This window comes from Daldinia vernicosa (genome assembly GCF_022497035.1).
Source record: "Daldinia vernicosa strain CBS 139.73 unplaced genomic scaffold F5Y00scaffold_27, whole genome shotgun sequence".
Taxonomy (NCBI): domain Eukaryota; kingdom Fungi; phylum Ascomycota; class Sordariomycetes; order Xylariales; family Hypoxylaceae; genus Daldinia; species Daldinia vernicosa.
Window position 1 is genome coordinate 138,725 of NW_025953943.1, and position 16,932 is coordinate 155,656.

The 16,932-nt window shown below is 49.2% G+C and overlaps 6 protein-coding genes across 6 annotated transcripts; 5 read left to right on the forward strand and 1 right to left on the reverse strand.

The window, feature by feature from the left end:
• Nucleotides 1-492: 492 nt before the first annotated feature.
• Nucleotides 493-4,253, forward strand: F5Y00DRAFT_238746 (DUF221-domain-containing protein). The gene is made up of 5 exons (XM_048007997.1): nucleotides 493-1,101; nucleotides 1,164-1,290; nucleotides 1,369-2,603; nucleotides 2,659-3,057; nucleotides 3,111-4,253. Exons 1-5 carry the CDS (start codon nucleotides 1,050-1,052, stop codon nucleotides 3,905-3,907), a joined length of 2,610 nt encoding a protein of 869 aa, XP_047864206.1. The 5' UTR covers nucleotides 493-1,049; the 3' UTR covers nucleotides 3,908-4,253.
• Nucleotides 4,254-4,689: 436 nt separating this feature from the next.
• On the forward strand, nucleotides 4,690-5,384 carry F5Y00DRAFT_262664 (phosphatidylinositol/phosphatidylglycerol transfer protein; the record flags this gene model as incomplete). The annotated part of the gene is made up of 3 exons (XM_048011420.1): nucleotides 4,690-4,892; nucleotides 4,977-5,193; nucleotides 5,253-5,384. 3 exons carry the CDS (start codon nucleotides 4,690-4,692, stop codon nucleotides 5,382-5,384), a joined length of 552 nt encoding a protein of 183 aa, XP_047864207.1.
• Nucleotides 5,385-5,711: 327 nt separating this feature from the next.
• On the reverse strand, nucleotides 5,712-6,521 carry F5Y00DRAFT_89166 (vacuolar ATP synthase). The gene is made up of 3 exons (XM_048014308.1): nucleotides 6,299-6,521; nucleotides 6,204-6,239; nucleotides 5,712-6,099 (listed from the first exon to the last, which is right to left on the reverse strand). The coding sequence occupies exons 1-3, from the start codon at nucleotides 6,353-6,355 to the stop codon at nucleotides 5,821-5,823; spliced, it is 372 nt and encodes a 123-aa protein (XP_047864208.1). The 5' UTR covers nucleotides 6,356-6,521; the 3' UTR covers nucleotides 5,712-5,820.
• Nucleotides 6,522-6,790: 269 nt separating this feature from the next.
• On the forward strand, nucleotides 6,791-8,689 carry F5Y00DRAFT_238749 (uncharacterized protein). The gene is made up of 2 exons (XM_048007998.1): nucleotides 6,791-7,237; nucleotides 7,311-8,689. The coding sequence occupies exons 1-2, from the start codon at nucleotides 6,989-6,991 to the stop codon at nucleotides 8,481-8,483; spliced, it is 1,422 nt and encodes a 473-aa protein (XP_047864209.1). The 5' UTR covers nucleotides 6,791-6,988; the 3' UTR covers nucleotides 8,484-8,689.
• On the forward strand, nucleotides 8,690-12,865 carry F5Y00DRAFT_238752 (uncharacterized protein). The gene has a single exon (XM_048007999.1). The coding sequence runs from the start codon at nucleotides 9,207-9,209 to the stop codon at nucleotides 12,180-12,182; it is 2,976 nt and encodes a 991-aa protein (XP_047864210.1). The 5' UTR covers nucleotides 8,690-9,206; the 3' UTR covers nucleotides 12,183-12,865.
• A 711-nt stretch (nucleotides 12,866-13,576) lies between these two features.
• F5Y00DRAFT_238753 (aconitase family-domain-containing protein) lies at nucleotides 13,577-16,820 on the forward strand. Its single transcript, XM_048008000.1, has 4 exons — nucleotides 13,577-14,010; nucleotides 14,071-14,102; nucleotides 14,166-14,240; nucleotides 14,305-16,820. The coding sequence occupies exons 1-4, from the start codon at nucleotides 13,911-13,913 to the stop codon at nucleotides 16,441-16,443; spliced, it is 2,346 nt and encodes a 781-aa protein (XP_047864211.1). The 5' UTR covers nucleotides 13,577-13,910; the 3' UTR covers nucleotides 16,444-16,820.
• Nucleotides 16,821-16,932: the final 112 nt, after the last annotated feature.

The window sequence follows — 16,932 nt, forward strand, 5'->3', positions numbered from 1 at the left end:
GTCTTGCTTCAAACCTGCTTCTGTCCTGCTTCTGTTTTGTCCTCCTGCCCTGCTGTCCTGAACTATACGAAGCGCCAACCAATCCTGTTGTTACCTTGCTACATTGCGACGTTATGACAGAGCAATAAAGCAAACGACATATACACTACGTACGCAAAGTATAGTGTTCTAAAAAGATAAGGGTATATACCCATCTTCGTTGGAACCTCCTGAAGGTATCGTGCATTTATTATTTGTTTTGTATACTTCCTTTCGCTATCTATAGAATTCTTTATATACTTGAAACCGGGTTCCAAACATTAAGCAACTGCCCAAAATTTATCGGGAGGATCCCGCAGATGTAGAAGGGACGCAGTTACCTAACGCAGCTAACGTTACCCTAACATTACCTAAAGGTTAGTGGACCTAAAAAGGAAATTGGAAGGTTCCAAGGTTGAGCGAATCATGGATCAGCATCAGCTCGACAAGACAAGGGGTCCTCGCGAATCACCGTCATGACTTCTCCACCCTTGCAAAACATCCTTCCCAGTTCCCATCAAGTTTGTGAAGATCTGACGGCAAGGATCGTCTCTAAATCCTGAAAATTTCTGGCAATTCTGGCAACCTCACACAAAATCTAGACTTTTGGTAGTTGAAGCTCGCGTTCATATCAAATATCAAATACAAGGCATACAGACCACACACCCACACACCGTAGCATGTCTTCACCAATTCACCCTCTCTTTTTCTTTTTGTCTACTATATCGCTTTTCCTTTGATAGGGAGTGACATTCATGATACATATCCCAGATCTACGGAACGACGATCACTGACGATCTGCTGGAGCCGATAGTTTCCTTTTTAGCTCGAGTTACAGAGTTACACGTACATAGCCGCCTACGTCTGCTGTAATCTACCTTTGTTGTTTCTTCTTCTATACACCGCCCGCAGCTGTTGAAAAAATACAGTCGGCATGGTCAATTGGATTAATTAACATCCATCTCCTCGGCCTATCATAATAACTACCTACGCCTCCTACTGAGTAGGTAGAGGCATCATCAACAATAAGGATGAGCGACTCTAATACCGACCCTAATAACACTCCGCCAGCGTCGGCTGCTTGTAGGATACCAGCGCAATCACATGCTCAAGGCCAATTGAAAATTGCTAACGTATTCGAATAGCTCTTTACCTCACTCTCGGGCCTGTTGCTTTGACTGCCGGCGTCTATTTCACCATATTCCTGATCCTGCGAAAGAGCCAGAGGCGATACTATGCTCCTCGAACCTATCTAGGAAGTCTTCGTCCTAGGTGAGTTAAAAGCTTCGTAGCAAACCGCCCGCTCTATGCTCTATGACTAGATTTACGTGCTTACTCTTTATAATTTAGCGAGCGATCGCCAGTTCTTCCCAATGGCTGGTTTAATTGGATTAGCACATTTTGGAAGATTCCTGATGTCCATGCATTACAGCATCAATCCTTAGATGCTTATCTTTTCCTCCGGTTTTTACGTATTCTAGTCACCATCTGCTTCGCGGGATGCTGTATACTATGGCCGGTGCTCTTCCCCGTGAACGCCACGGGGAGCAACCAAGCTGCTTTGCAGGTAGATATGCTCTCTTACGCTCGCGTTGATAAGGACACGCAGTCGAGCCGCTACTATGCCCACACCTTTATGGCCTGGATCTTCTACGGGTTTGTCATGTACATGATCCTACGCGAATCCATATTCTACGTCAACTTGCGACAGGCATTTTTGCTTTCGCCTTTCTATGCTAACCGCATTTCATCGCGAACTGTGCTCTTCGTTTCCGTTCCCGACAAATATCTGGATGAGGCTAGATTACGCAAAGTCTACGGCGACTCGGTTAAGCATGTTTGGATCACGGGTGACACAGAGAAGCTTGACGATCTTGTTAAGGAACGCGACGAGGTCGCTATGAAACTAGAGAAGGCCGAGGTAAAGCTGATAAAGCTTGCCAATGCCCAACGCATCAAGTCGGCTAAGAAAGGGGGTTCTAACAACGAGAGAGCTGAAGTACCCGTGGACGCGGAGTCGGGTAGCTTAGCTGCTCGCTGGGTTCCCGAGAAGAAACGGCCCACCCACCGACTTGGATTCCTTGGTCTTGTAGGCAAAAAGGTCGACACTATTAACTGGTGCCGGGCTGAGCTTGAACGCATCATCCCGGCTGTCGAGGCTGCGCAGGGAGAATACCGTACTGGAAAATTCAAAAAGATCCCCAGTGTCTTCATCGAGTTCTACCGCCAGGCAGACGCCGAAACAGCCTACCAGGTTTTGTCACATCACCAGGCCTTACAAATGACACCCAAATATATCGGCATCACGCCTGGCGAAATTGTCTGGGGTGCGCTTAAGGTTTCATGGTGGCAGAGGATTGTCCGAAGATTCGCAGTACTTGGCTTCATCGCCGTACTCATCGTCTTCTGGGCGGTTCCGGTCGCTGTGGTCGGTGCAATTTCGAATATCACATATCTTGCTAACCAGGTCTTCTTCCTTAAATGGCTCCTGTCGATCCCTGACGTCGTCCTGGGATTCATCCAGGGGTTGCTACCCAGTGTTGCCTTATCTATTCTCATGTCGCTTGTACCTGTAATCATGAGATGTAAGTTTAAATCCTCTACCGTGTGTTGTCTTATATGTCTAACACTTGGATATAGTATGTGCCAAGCTCTCAGGGGAGCCTTCCCTGTCGCGAGTCGAGCTATTCACTCAGAACGCGTACTTCTTTTTCCAGCTTATTCAAGGCTTCTTGGTAGTAACGATCGCATCATCAGCAACAGCTGTCGCAGCGCAAATATACCAAAACCCTGGCTCGGTTACAAGTATTCTAGCGGAGAACCTTCCCAAAGCCTCTAACTTTTACATCTCATACTTCATCGTACAGGGTCTGGGCGTCGCCGCAAGCGTGCTCGCTCAGGTTGCCGGATTCGTAATTTTCACGCTCATGTACAAGTTCCTAGCAGGGACACCACGTGCTCTCTATAATAAGTGGGCAAACCTCAGCGCCATATCTTGGGGTAGCGTATTGCCGGTATACACCAATATCGCCGTGATCAGTAAGTTCTTTGACGGACTTGACCTTTAAAATTCATATAACTAATAGTGCTAGGTATTACGTACGCTGCCATCGCGCCATTGGTGCTTGGTTTCGCCACTGTCGGTCTCTCGCTATTCTACCTCGCATGGCGTTACAATGTTCTCTTTGTCACGGACACGGCTGTCGACACTCGGGGCTTAATATATCCTCGAGCATTGAAACAGCTCTTTTCCGGCATCTACATCGCCGAGCTGTGTATGATTGGAATTTTTGCTACCTCGGTGGCCATCGGCCCCTTGATTCTTATGATAGCATTCCTCATTTTTACTATTCTATTCCACGTAACTATCAACAGCGCTATCGACCCCCTACTTTATAACCTCCCTCGGACTCTTGAGGCTGAGGAGGAATCAAAGTCCTTGCACGTGGAGAGTCCCACTCGAGACGCTAGCTACTCTACTGTCCAAAACGGTGAACGGGATGGTATCTTGGATGCCAAGAAGATATCCTCTGGTGATACTGCTGTTGCGGGGAAGAAGCCAGGGTTTTTAGCCAAGTTCCTGAAGCCGTGGCAATACTGCGATTATGAAACGTTGCGCAAGCTTGTGCCTCATGACCAGGTCGACCCGAATAACTTTTACACAGACGAGGTTGAACGCAACGCCTACTTCCCACCTTCGGTCAGCAGTGCTTCTCCGCTGCTTTGGATCCCCCAGGACCCAATGGGCATCTCGAAGCAAGAGGTCCGGGATACTAGCAAGGTGATCCCAATCACAGATGAGGGATGTATACTAAGCGACAAGAACAAACTAGAATGGGACACGGAGACTGTGCGACCACCTGTTTGGGAGGAAAAGGTCTATTACTAAACTGAATGTTTGAGGTTTAAGCCTCGTGGTATGAGATACCAGACTCACTCAAGAATCACTACAATGCAGATTTAGTCCTACTATGGCTTTCTCCATGGTTGTTTCGAACTTGTCTTCTGTTTCGGGCTATGATATCAAATTTGAATCACCAGTATTAGGATGGAGGTTTCGTTTTAGGTTGTTGAAGTCAGTGATGATTAAGGATATCGCTTACAGGAGTACTGAAATGTCTATTATACCCTTCCAATGAAGTTTTGCGAGCGTCAGGTTAATTCCTGACTATAATAATGAAGACGATAGTATTAAAATATGATGGTCCTTTGTTGTAATGAATTCGTTGCTTGGCTATACTATTAAAGAAAAGTTGGGCAAAAAGAAAAAGTAGACTTGTCTAAGCTACCTCATCATAAAAATACATCTCAACAACCGTGAAGCTCAGGTATGTAAATTACATAAGCCAATGTTTTAGGTGGCTGCTGAAAAGTGTCAAGGCTAGGGCAATTCAACCAATCAAAGCGTCATATAGTCGTCTCATGACGTGCCCACCCCCAACCTTGCGTAGCATGTAGCACATGTAGCATAGGCCTCCTTAGCCTCCTTAGCTTTATCGCAATCCACTGTTTGCCTCTTCCATACCTTCACCCACTTTCTGTTGAGCAGTTAGTTACCTACCTATCTACAAAGTGTGACCCGAAACCATAAAACATAAACTCCTCTTCGCTTGACTTACTCCAAGCAAATCTTGTCACATAATCAAAAGAGTTTTATCACCTCAATTCGCAATGAGATTCTCTACCGCCTGCGTGGCTGCCATGTCCGCTAGCCTGGCCTCGGCTGGAGGCTGGTTTGGCGGATCCCAAGAAGTCGTCATCAAGGACGTGCAGAAGGTCCCCGGTGACTCTCCCCTCGAGTTCTGCGATTCGGACCACAGCAAGGATATTATCAAGATTGAGAACGTCGATTTGCTACCGAATCCTCCTGAGTCGTACGTGTGTCTGGTTTGATGATGATGGAATTGCCGTGTTGAATAAAGGCCTCTCTGCTAACTGATGAATGATGATGTGTATAGTGGTGCTGAGCTGGTTATCCGCGCCACGGGAACCGTATTCGAACGTATCGAAAAAGGCGCCTACGTCGACATCGTCGTCAAGTACGGTCTGATCCGCCTCCTTGCCACCAGGGCCGACCTCTGCGAACAGATTGGGAACGTTGATCTCGAGTGCCCCATCGAGAAGGGTATCCTATCTATCACCAAGTCTGTTGATATTCCCAAGGAGGTTCCTCCGGTACGTTTAAACCCACATACAACGAATGAATTGGATGCTGGTATTAACAAGGGCTACAGGGAACATATAACGTCTTTGCCGATGTCGCCACCGCCGAGGGCAAGCCTATCACCTGTCTTCAGGCTACGGTGAAGTTTGGCGGCAGCAAGAAGGACGTCGACACCGACACCATGGGCGACGGTGACCTTTAAATGGCCCCTTAACTACCGAGATGGATCTGGTGTTATCATATCATCATTTGAAGGCAGGTCCGAATTGCAACAGGGTTGACGATCACGAAGTACATGGCACTCTTTTGATGGACGTAAGGGCATATTTTTTGCCACGTCTGGATTTTTAATGGACTCGAGGACAGCACAGTTTGATTTTGTTTCCGCAAATTTGTTTCAATGTTTCTTTGATACCGCATGGTAACGGCACGTAATCAGATGGCTTTAGCATTAGTTCGCGCATATGCAATGATACCCCTGCGAGGGAATATTTGAGTCCTTGGATTATGGTCTTAAACCTCTGCTACTTGGATATCGTAAACCGATCATGCTTGAAAATGACGGCTATAATACAATCCCGCCTTTGCCCTATGTACGAGTAGTGTACCGTTGTTGAAAGCCCCTTTCAAAATAATATTTACTCTCCAAAAAGACGTCGTACCCTTTTTAGCACGCTGTCCTTCTCAGGGTCATACGGATGTTCCTTGCTAGGGATTTCGAGTATAGTAGGGAAGGCAGATGTGTATGTATCGATTCGATATCTGATCTTGTCGGCGACATGTTGATTAATCAATACGATACCGATGTCTTTTCGCTGGGTCGTAAATGACTCAAAGGCAGCTTCGATAGCTGATGTCTCCGTCTTGTTGTCGACAACTAGGAAGTTCTTCTGGGAGTCCGGAGGGTTTGTGACATGCTAATTATACTTGTCAACAAACGTCAAACGCCCGGCTTAGAGTAAATGAACCGTATATTGACTAGAAAAAAAGTGTAAAGTAAACTAGAGATAAGAAAACTTACACCTATTCCTGCTAATAGCAAGCCTGTGATCGTGTCCTAGTCATTCCTATAATTAGTATTCTGGAGTTCTGACTTATGCGAGGGACTGTGCACACCTCGTCCCCAATGACAGCTAAGAACTGCCTGTCCTTGTAGTCTGCCTGAGACGCCATCGTTATGAGTCAATTAGAATTAGGCAGCGAGGACGTGGTCCAGTCGAAATCGTAGGGGCTTTAGTCAATAGGGGCAGGCTGGTGAGCTCAAGATAATACCTATTGATGATGTACAGGTAATAAGGTATTGTACAATTGCGACCTTGGAAAGTAGAACATTGATAACCGCTAAAAGAGAGCTCTTACTGTCTTACCGCCTAAGTTACGGCTACAACACAGTCCCAACTGGCCCCTACCTAACCCCGCCATTACTTACCTAAGGTACACTAGGTACCTACATACATACCTCCTAGGCATGTACCCGCCTAATCCAGCCAGTTAGCAGCCGCTATTTCATGCGCCTAGCAGGTAGCTATGTAAGCTTGCAGCACCCTAGTACACAGTAGATTCCGATTAATGGATCCGCGTCTTCGCAAAATTTCCATCTACGTTCGCGACCTTCCATTGCCGCCTTTTCTTTCAGGTCAACAAAAAATCATCCTATCCAAAAACGAGACAACCGAGCAACAAAGGCTCAAAGACAAATCATCGCCAGGCCGTAGATTTTTGTTGCAGCTTTAATCAAACCACACATGTGAGCTTCGGTATTCTGCTGTTGTTCTCCCCCCTTTCCCAAGTCGACTACAGAACACGATGCCGCCGCGACTGGTGCGTCGGAGACCGCTCGCGGAGCGTGTCAAGGCGATGCTGAACCCTATGGATTTCCTACTGTGGCTATCCGAAGAGATCGAGACGCGCGATTGGAACTCTAAGCTTGTCGGCACTCAGATGGGCGTGGCTATGAACTTCGCTTTCCTGCTCGCCAGGGCCAATAGTGGTCTTACTCACGCTGCAGATCCCGTGTTCGAAGATAGCTCGGTGCCTGGTTGGGTTACCTTCTTTGTAAGTTCTTGGGTCCGTGGGTAGCTTCGAGCTGGATTGGATTGCTAACCACGTTTTGATGGCTGCATTGTAGGTCGGCACTATGGTCTGGTCATTGGCTGGCTTCTCGGTCGTTAATGCGATCTACACGATGTACCGATCCCGTCACTACCGACTATTCGAAGCAGATGTGGAGAAGCAACCCGAAACCCCTTCGGCGCATCGCGTCCGCGTCCAGTCCTCCCCCGTATCGTCGTCGCCTCTGCGATTATTAACGGGTCTGATGGGTTCGGAGAGTGCCGAGTCGCGAGCGCATCCCGACCGAAGCCGAGATGTGTGGGAGGTGTCGGTTTGGGACCCGTTGCCGATTTGTCTGCAGATATTTTGTTTGTTCAGTCCCGGTCACGTTTTGGTTTACATGATGTTTCTACCGCTGGCCCCTTTGGATACGAGGCCAAGCATTACTGTTCTGAACTGCATCATATTGCAGTTCATCCTGTCAGGACAGCTGCTCCTATTTCAGAACAGATTTACCCAGCAAAACAAGGACACGGCTATTATCCAAAAACAGGTCATGCACGAATACGATACCAAATTCGTCCATCCCAATCTATATCCTACGGTCAGGGATGTGGCAACGCAAATATCGCAGAATGACGAGGGGGATGACCGTGATGAGGATATACAAGTTGGCACGCCTACTGTTCAGCTTCGACGAGGCTTCCGAACGCGACCGAACCCCAACTATGTCAAACATATTGATCCGGATCGTAGCAGTGGCTTTTCCAACAGCAGTTCCGGACTATTTACCCCTACTGCATCAAAGAGATATACGGACAGTCTAGGAAGTGATATTAGGGCTCGCACTCCTCTAGCTAGTGCCAAGCCTCCTCATCGGAGAGGCACATCAGGCCTCTCCACATCATTTAACGCAAATTCATCCCAATTGGGAACTTCTACGAATTATACCTCCGCTCTTTCCTCTTCTACCAACACCGGTAACCACGGAGGTGATGGAGGATATATGGGCGTATATACCCACCCACAATCACCCCTGAAGAAAGGCCCTAGTTTAGGCGAGCTTCAGTTTAGATCACCGCGTAATAACAGCGAGATGGCTCAGCTCGAGCAATACCAATCGGCGAGGGACCGTAGTATTAGTCCTATGAAGAGCATTAGGAAAAGCACTGGGACGAGCTCTCAGCCGGGTAGTTGGGGACGGACCCAACCGACATCGTACGAGAGATATCCCTCCATGTGGCGATAGAGGGTCTGTGATATTTGAGGGTTATGCATCAACATTAGGAGCAGGTTAGGGGAGTATGGGATGGGCACGGCGTCTATTGCATTACACTGCCTACGTTAAGGACTTTTTTCTACATTCACTGGCATTTGTACCAATACGGGCTGCATCTACAGAGAACTAAATAAAATAGCGGCGGCATTAATGTAATAGCCGTTGACGTACTTCCCCTTTTTTTATTGACTTTCTTCAACGGGTCATGTCCCCCTTTTAAGTTGGGATTAGAACCTAAATGCTTATGCCTTCTATACCTACTAACCTCAGACAAATGCCGATATCCCTCATTTGTTAAACCTAGGCCGCACATTCCCCTACGTCTTAATCGGATCCTTCCTAGGTAACCTTGGCTCGTCTATCCACCTGAACGGTCTCTGGCAGTTGCGTGCCGGGATTGTCTGATCTCATAGGCGAGAGAAACACGAACGGTATTTCTTTAGCTCCGTTTCACGTCTGTTCCCTCCCCTCTCAGGCGGGTAACCACGATTCTCCCTGTCGTCCGGGTCTAGAAGGTCCAGCAGCATGGCAACTTGAGGACGTGGTCGGTATTCATCATTATTTTCATCGTCGTCGCCACGTAGTTTGAGCTCCGATTGGCTTTTCGTTTCTTCTCCCGCATCATCCGCATCTCCCACGAGCCAGAGCCAGAGCCAACCACCACCACCGATCCGGCAGCGTAGGTCAAGAAGGATGAGCCCCTCGAGGTCTTCGGTTGCCAACGCCGAGCAGCCGTCGTCCCAAAAGAAGGCATCCTCGCTCGCCGGCTTCTTCAGCAAGATCCTACCGAGTAACCGTCCAGAACAAGGAGGCACCCGCCGCACGGACTGGACGGGTGATAACGACAACGCGGTAGGGACGAGCCGTAGCGAGCTGACCGGTTGGAACCTTGCTAAAGAAAAGTTTCCCGCACACCATACATCGACAAGCGGGCCAGAAGAACCTAGTCACCGCCGGGTCTGGAGCTGGAGCCCGCAAAAGAGAGACTCTAGGTTCGTTGAGAACTTACCAAGGGGCCGATCCCGTTGGCATGAACAAGCTCCGGAAGTTTCAGATGGTGAATCTCAGCCACCTCGAAAGTCGGAGGCGCTGACAAGGACCGAAGTACACGAGATACTCCAGTCCAAGGAAGAAACCAGGAGAAATCGACGGAGCCTAAAGGAGAGTGGGGATTGGCTAGGTGTACAAGGTGCTGATCCATACTCGGGACAGTTCTCAGTCCTTACACCTACGGACACTCTTAGCTCTGAGACGACCAGCACGTCGACGCGTACGAAGCTAGCCGGGTTGGCGCGGAAGAAGAAAGCCGCGATGTTAGAGTACGAACAGCTTAGGCTATTGGAAGAGCAAGAGAAGGATAAGGCTAGGCTAGACAGGGACCAGGCGAAACTCGACAAAATCGAACGTGTGAAGGAAGAGCTTAGACGTCAGCACCAATTCGCCAAATGGAGCCAGCACAAGCGCAACTGGTCTTCCGCCGCCGAACCCAACCTCAGTCCGATTGCCCAGTCTCTAGACAGTTTGGCGCTTAGAAGCAGTGAGGCATCTAGTTTATTGTTTTCGAAGCTCCCCACTGACTCTTTCCTATCAGATCCTGAGGATATCACATCAGCTATTCCAAATTTCTCTCGCCCTAATCGTCCGCCAGTATCAAAGATTACCTTACCAGACCAAGCCGAACGGCTTAGTTACGATAGCACACAGCCTCAGGGGCGTAGGCGGCTTAACCAATCTACCGACACTATTATTCATAACTCACCAGATGTTAATTTCGAACCTGCGTATCTCACAAGGCCAGCCACCCAGCCGTCAGGGATACGTCTCGACGCTGAGCAGCCGAACGTTGTACGGACGAAGAGCGAGAGGCATTTTTTATGGAGGCGCCGACGGGAGACAGACCCGGGAAAATTAAGTACAGCTCACAAAGGAGGGATCGTGGTGTCCATGGCAGCCCAGAATCCGATATCGAGTTCGATCGAGCACATTCGCGAGGATCACTTCGCCGACCTAACGATCCCGGATTATCGTCTCCATCTCCTATCACCGGAACCAGTAGACACGGCCGACAACCAGTCGACGTTTTTAGAAGACCCGCCGTTGACAACGCCCAATCCAAGTTCTTTGGGGATGAACGAGATGGCACTCTCCTCGACCACAAATCTAGTATACTCACAGGGGAACGGGAGAGTCAGCCAAAGCACAAATACAACACCAGTGATCTCATCCTCTTCGAAGCTGAGAGACATAATGAGACGGTCCCCGATCCACCGCAAACTAGTTCCAAACCTATTAGCTACCGTTCACACCAAGGACATAGAGAAGCACCATATGTCACCTCCGACTTTCGACGAACTTCAAGATCGCACGGTCAACAATTTACCAGCAGACGCTCCAGTATGCCAGAGCCAGCCTTCACGGCCGGGCCCGCAAGGGAGGGCCAGCTTAGAGAAGGCAAACAGGATGTTACACCGCGCGGAAAACCACCTCAAGCGGGCCCGGAGAGAATCTGTGTCCACACCCACCACCACCATTACTGGCTGCGTTCCCGCTCAGCAGAGCCAACCCGATACCCCGCAGCCAAAACTATGTGTCGAAGCCAGTCAGATAGACGGCACAACAAACATTATGGACAGCTCGGCGACCCCGGCGTCCTTGCATCAGCGCGACCCTTGCATGACGCCAGACCTAATACCAGAGGAACGTAGGACGTCTTCCCTTCCCACAACGCCACAGAACAGCTTGCCGAATCCCGAGCGCGCCCAAGGGATACCAGGGACCGGTATTTCATCAACTCGCCGTGTGACGCCAGAGAAGAAGCAGCCGGCCAGAGTTTCCCCACAAACAACTCCAGGGCTTTGCCGTCTCGTCCAAAAGAATGGCACAACGAATCAAATGGACGTGTCAGAGGACGGGGACGCAGTCGAGAAGACAGAAATGACCAAGACAGAAAAGGCCGATCACTCAAAGACCAAGAAGACAATCCGACAAGAACGAGCCGAGAGAATCAACCGAGAGAGTCGCAGCTCAAGTATGACTCGAACGCCAACAATAACTTCGCAAGAAGTACATCAGCGCCTATCATACGAGGCACCGAGGGAGATCATAATAGAAGAGGCGGCACGAATTGCCATGTTGCGTTCAAGAGCCAAGGAAATAGCAAGAAGCAGATCGGGCGACCGCAAAGTAAGCCGCAACCGGAGCAGAACTCCCAGTCCGGTAAGAAAGCAAGTCTCCAACGGCAAAACGACGACGACGGAGCCGAAGCGGTCGCTTCAAAAACGACCGAGGAAGAAACACCGCGGCGAAGAAGGCGCAGGCACCGAGCTTCCTTCCAAGCCTGAACACATCGAGGTGGATGAGAAGACTACTAATAAGGCACAACATAAAAAAGGGGTTACGGAAGGATTTGTTGGCAAACGAGACGCATCCGTAAGGGTAGTACGATTCTGTAAGACGGTCTACATAGTATTCCTAGGTCTAACATGTACTTGGTGGACCATAGTGCGGCCGGCTTTCAATCCGCGAAGCGATCTGTGGAGGAGGAGGCACAGGAAGGAGAGCACGTGGAGAGATACGGTCGTTCTCACATCGGCGGGGTTATTCTGCCTGGTCGGGGCATTGTGCGGTTGGTACATGTCAAGGCTGTTCTGGTGGCTTTTGGAGCGATGACGCCTTAAGCCTTAAGGGTTACCACGGTACAATAGGCTGATCAATAGGCTGATATTCCTGTACTATGTACGGGGTTATAGTACATACCTACCTAGGTATGTTTGGAGACCGGGCTAGTAGTCGACTGCGGTATTCGGACATAGGTATGGGGCGGTTGGGGCAGTAGGTTGTTCTAGACGGTTGAGGCTCCGACTAGAGCCGATGGTCCCGACGGAAGCAAAAAATGGAGCTTGGGAGAGGCTCGACGGCAAACATCGGAGGGTCACCGGTCCGCCAAATCGGGGGCTTCTCACATGGACAATGCATACCACGTAGCAGTAGTAGGTACTTAATATGCATAGCCAAAGATGCGGTGTATATATATACCGCATTCATTAGAGGTAGTTTTATGGAAAATCAGCAATAGCTTCGCGTCCCGATTCCCGATTCCCGATTTCGCTATTGTATTTTTTTGGGAAGGCTGGAGGGTTCTTATTTAAAAGCCCGCACGACTCGCACGAGACTTATCCGAAGTCTGGAAGAGAGATGCAGGTATGGTTCGGATAGTGCAGGTGGTTGCAGGTACATAGTTGCAGGTATATATTCTGCGGTGTAGGAATGTGTGCCTGTGTTCTAAAATGGGCAACCTTAGTGTAGGTATTGTACATGTACCGCTGTACCCTCACCATCGCACAGAAAGAGCGGAGCGTGGTTGATCTGCCAGGGATCTTTGTACCACCTTGGCACCTCCCTACGAAGTTATAGATTTTATGAGGGCAATTTCATTGGACTAGGTAAAGACCTGGAGCTACCGACGTGACATCATAAGTATCTCACCTCTCATCTCCGAGTGGAGGCAATTGGGGGATTTTTACTGTGAGCGTCCGAATTCGTGTTACCTATAATCAAGATTATGTCTTTTACACTACCGCCCTTGCCTTGAGAATATTATTTTGGGGGTTTTTTATTTATTTATAGTGAATACGAGAGTACTTAGTGCTGGATAGGAGGATAGGGAATGGAGAATTAAATTATATGCCGCCCCGTGAGAAAGTGTTCTTGGGTCCGATATGGGTACCTACCTCTACCTACCTATGTTAGATACTTAGGTACCTAAGGCATATGTATCTGTCTGCATGCAATCATCAGCATATGTACATACAATACTTTTGCAGTTTACTCGCACCGAAGGCCCCTCACGTGGGGTAGCGGGGTGTTTCTAGGCATGGCATTTCGCTGGCCTCTTCGCAACTGCCCTCGCACCAACCAATCACAGTTCCACAGATTCAAATCCCATCCCTACCGGTACATACATATGTACCCCGCTACCGGAGAGCAGGGTCCTCCTTCCGATGTTCGGCGGACCGTATAAGGCAAAAGAGAGGAAAAAATGCGAAACGAAAGAAGTGAACGTCGTTTGTACCTACCTAAGGTAGAGCGTTCCTGTGCCGGCGTCGCCGCCTTCCCTTTGAACTTCAATTTGTACATGCTTCTCTTCTTTCCCTAATAACTTATTTAAAGCCTCTCCCCGCATTTATAGATTTTCAACCGGTCAGCCGCCTGTCTTAGTGATTCTCCCTCCCTTTTCCCTTACTTTCTCACGACGTAGTTTCTTTTATTATTCATATCTACCTAACCTACCTCCTCTCGTTCGGACTTCAGCGTGCGTGTGCGCCGAGATAAAGCTTTTCCTCAAGGGGGTCACGAAGTTAAGGGAAATAGTATTAGTATTTCAAAGCTCTTTTCAAGATGCCCGTTGCCGAAGGTGCTCCGCAGACCTTGTACGACAAGATTCTAGCTGCTCATGTCGTGGATGAGAGGCTCGACGGCACAGTCCTTATCTATATCGGTATGCGACACCCAATTAGGAATTGCTTGAGAGTTATACTAATTTGTCTTTGTCAAATAGACAGACACCTTGTCCACGAGGTCACTTCACCTGTACGTGATACTTCAAACATGCGGAACTTGTATTTAACATGCAAAATCTAACTGGAGCCATAGCAAGCCTTTGAAGGCTTAAAGAATGCAGGACGCCACGTACGACGACCAGACTGCACTCTTGCCACCACAGATCACGTATGTTATTTAATTATAACCTCCTATAGATCATTGGCTAGACAAAGCTAACTTTTAATTCAAGAATGTTCCCACAAAGTCCCGAAAAGGCATCAAGGACATTGCCACCTTCATCGAACAAGACGACTCCCGCATACAGTGCATAACTCTGGAGGAGAACGTTAAAGAGTTCGGTATCACCTACTTCGGTCTAGGCGACAAACGTCAGGGCATTGTCCATGTCATCGGCCCCGAGCAAGGTTTCACCCTTCCCGGTACCACTTTGGTCTGTGGTGACAGCCACACCTCTACACATGGTGCTTTTGGCTGCTTCGCCATTGGTATTGGTACCAGTGAAGTCGAGCACGTCCTAGCCACCCAATGCCTTATCACCAAGAGAAGCAAGAATATGAGGATACAAGTCGAAGGTGAGCTGGCACCTGGCGTTAGCTCCAAAGATGTCGTTCTCCACGCTATTGGCTTAGTTGGAACCGCTGGCGGCACTGGCTGTGTCATTGAGTTCTGCGGCTCGGTCATCCGTAGCTTAAGCATGGAGGCTCGTATGTCTATCTGCAACATGTCAATCGAGGCCGGTGCCCGAGCTGGTATGGTGGCCCCAGATGATATCACCTTCGAGTATCTTAAGGGCAAGCCTCTGGCTCCTCCTTACGGCACGCCCGAATGGGATCGTGCTATCAAGTACTGGAAGACTCTCCAGTCGGACCCCGGCGCTAAGTACGACGTTGATGTCCAAATCGATGCCAAGGATATTATCCCAACTGTGACCTGGGGTACAAGTCCCGAGGACGTCATCCCCATCACCGGTGTTGTACCCGACCCGGAAACATTCAAGACCGACGCGAAGAAGGCAGCTGGCCGAAGGATGCTCGAATATATGGGCCTCACTCCCGGCACTCCTATGGAAGAGATTGTTGTTGACAAGGTCTTCATTGGTTCCTGCACAAACTCGCGAATCGAGGATCTCCGAGCTGCTGCTCAAGTCGTCAAGGGCAAGAAGAAGGCCGATAACGTCAAACGCGCCATGATTGTACCCGGTTCCGGAGTCATCAAAGACCAAGCTGAAGCTGAGGGCCTTGATAAAATCTTCCTCGATGCCGGGTTTGAATGGAGAGAAGCGGGATGCAGCATGTGCCTTGGCATGAACCCTGATATTCTATCACCTAAGGAGCGATGTGCGAGCACGAGCAACCGAAACTTCGAGGGTAGACAAGGTGCTCAGGGTAGGACACATCTGATGTCCCCAGTCATGGCGGCGGCGGCTGCCATCGTTGGCAAGCTTGCCGACGTCCGAAAGCTGACTGAGTATACGGCCAGCCCCCATATTGAAGCTTACAAATTAAACACTACAACATCGTCGGGCAAGGCGCACGTCGATGAGAGCATCGAGGATGACGACACCGCCAAGGAAAGACTTGCTGATCAGCCTGAGGACGTTTCGCCGCATGTTAACACCGCTGCTACGGAGGCTGCCGGCTCCCAGGGTCTACCCAAATTCACCGTCCACAGGGGAATTGCTGCTCCCCTAGACCGATCTAATGTCGATACCGACGCCATCATCCCCAAGCAGTTCCTCAAGACTATCAAGCGAACTGGTCTCGGTACTGCTCTATTCCACGATTCAAGATTCAACGAGGATGGCACGCCTAACCCCGATTTCGTTCTTAACCAAGAACCATGGACGAATGCCAAGGTCTTGGTCTGCACAGGGCCTAACTTCGGATGTGGTAGTTCAAGAGAACACGCTCCTTGGGCCTTGAACGATTTCGGCATCCGATGTATTATTGCTCCGTCATTCGCCGACATCTTCTTCAACAACACCTTCAAAAACGGCATGCTACCCATCGCCATCAAGAACCAGGCCGACCTCGACAAGATTGCCGCGGAAGCCCGTGCTGGTAAGGAGATCGAAGTTGATCTTCCCAACCAAGTCATCCGCGACGCTGCCGGCAACGAGCTCTGCGGATTCGAAGTCGAGGAATTCCGCAAGCACTGCTTGGTCAACGGTCTCGATGATATCGGCCTAACCCTCCAACTTGAGGACAAGATTGTCGACTACGAGAAGAAGGCCTCTGCTAGGACCCCCTGGGTCGATGGCACGGGATACCTGAAGAGGAAAGGACGCGGCGGCCGATTGGCGGTTAAGCCGGTTCCGGTACCTGCGACAAATCGCGGACAGGAACTGAAGGACCCTATCGACTGGTAAAGGAAACGGATAGGGCTTTTTTGATGCGTTGATTTACATCCACGGGTTCGGCGTTTCGCTGGGAAAATGAATGGTCTTTTAAAAAGGGACGATTTTAAATGCAGCACTTGCTTGCGCCGTTGATTTAATTTACTGCGGCTTACGTTGGGCGAGAAATGAAACATTATGGAATGGAATGGCGGTAGCGATGGTTACCGGTTACCTTGAGACATTTCAGGTCAGGATCAGTTATGCCCTTTGCATGAACGAATTCAGTTTCGACGCCTAGGGTTAATATGATGATGCGGTGGATTATATAGTCCTAAATAAATGGATTGTCTTTGACAAAAAGTATGTCTGGTTTGCCTTGCTTCATTAAAAACCTCGAGTGATTAAGATTACGAGGTTTAAGTGTTTATTCATATGGTTGCGTCAAATGTCGAATTTATTCCCGCATACTACCTATTGATCAGCTGAGGTAAGAGAAAGGACCTTGGACACAATCGGCTG

What these genes read in the sequence shown, in the direction of transcription:
- F5Y00DRAFT_238753 (XM_048008000.1), top strand. Translation starts at nt 13,911, where the DNA reads ATGCCCGTTGCCGAAGGTGCTCCGCAGACCTTGTACGACAAGATTCTA. An exon ending in CACAGTCCTTATCTATATCG is followed by an intron (nt 14,011 to 14,070) that starts GTATGCGACACC and finishes TTTGTCAAATAG; the next exon opens with ACAGACACCTTGTCCACGAG. An exon ending in CTCTTGCCACCACAGATCAC is followed by an intron (nt 14,241 to 14,304) that starts GTATGTTATTTA and finishes TTTTAATTCAAG; the next exon opens with AATGTTCCCACAAAGTCCCG.
- F5Y00DRAFT_238746 (XM_048007997.1), top strand. Translation starts at nt 1,050, where the DNA reads ATGAGCGACTCTAATACCGACCCTAATAACACTCCGCCAGCGTCGGCT. An exon ending in TCCGCCAGCGTCGGCTGCTT is followed by an intron (nt 1,102 to 1,163) that starts GTAGGATACCAG and finishes GTATTCGAATAG; the next exon opens with CTCTTTACCTCACTCTCGGG. An exon ending in CACCAATATCGCCGTGATCA is followed by an intron (nt 3,058 to 3,110) that starts GTAAGTTCTTTG and finishes TAATAGTGCTAG; the next exon opens with GTATTACGTACGCTGCCATC.
- F5Y00DRAFT_238752 (XM_048007999.1), top strand. Translation starts at nt 9,207, where the DNA reads ATGAGCCCCTCGAGGTCTTCGGTTGCCAACGCCGAGCAGCCGTCGTCC.
- F5Y00DRAFT_238749 (XM_048007998.1), top strand. Translation starts at nt 6,989, where the DNA reads ATGCCGCCGCGACTGGTGCGTCGGAGACCGCTCGCGGAGCGTGTCAAG. An exon ending in CTGGTTGGGTTACCTTCTTT is followed by an intron (nt 7,238 to 7,310) that starts GTAAGTTCTTGG and finishes GCTGCATTGTAG; the next exon opens with GTCGGCACTATGGTCTGGTC.
- F5Y00DRAFT_89166 (XM_048014308.1), bottom strand. Translation starts at nt 6,355, where the DNA reads ATGGCGTCTCAGGCAGACTACAAGGACAGGCAGTTCTTAGCTGTCATT. An exon ending in TAGCTGTCATTGGGGACGAG is followed by an intron (nt 6,240 to 6,298) that starts GTGTGCACAGTC and finishes AGGAATGACTAG; the next exon opens with GACACGATCACAGGCTTGCT. An exon ending in TGCTATTAGCAGGAATAGGT is followed by an intron (nt 6,100 to 6,203) that starts GTAAGTTTTCTT and finishes AAGTATAATTAG; the next exon opens with CATGTCACAAACCCTCCGGA.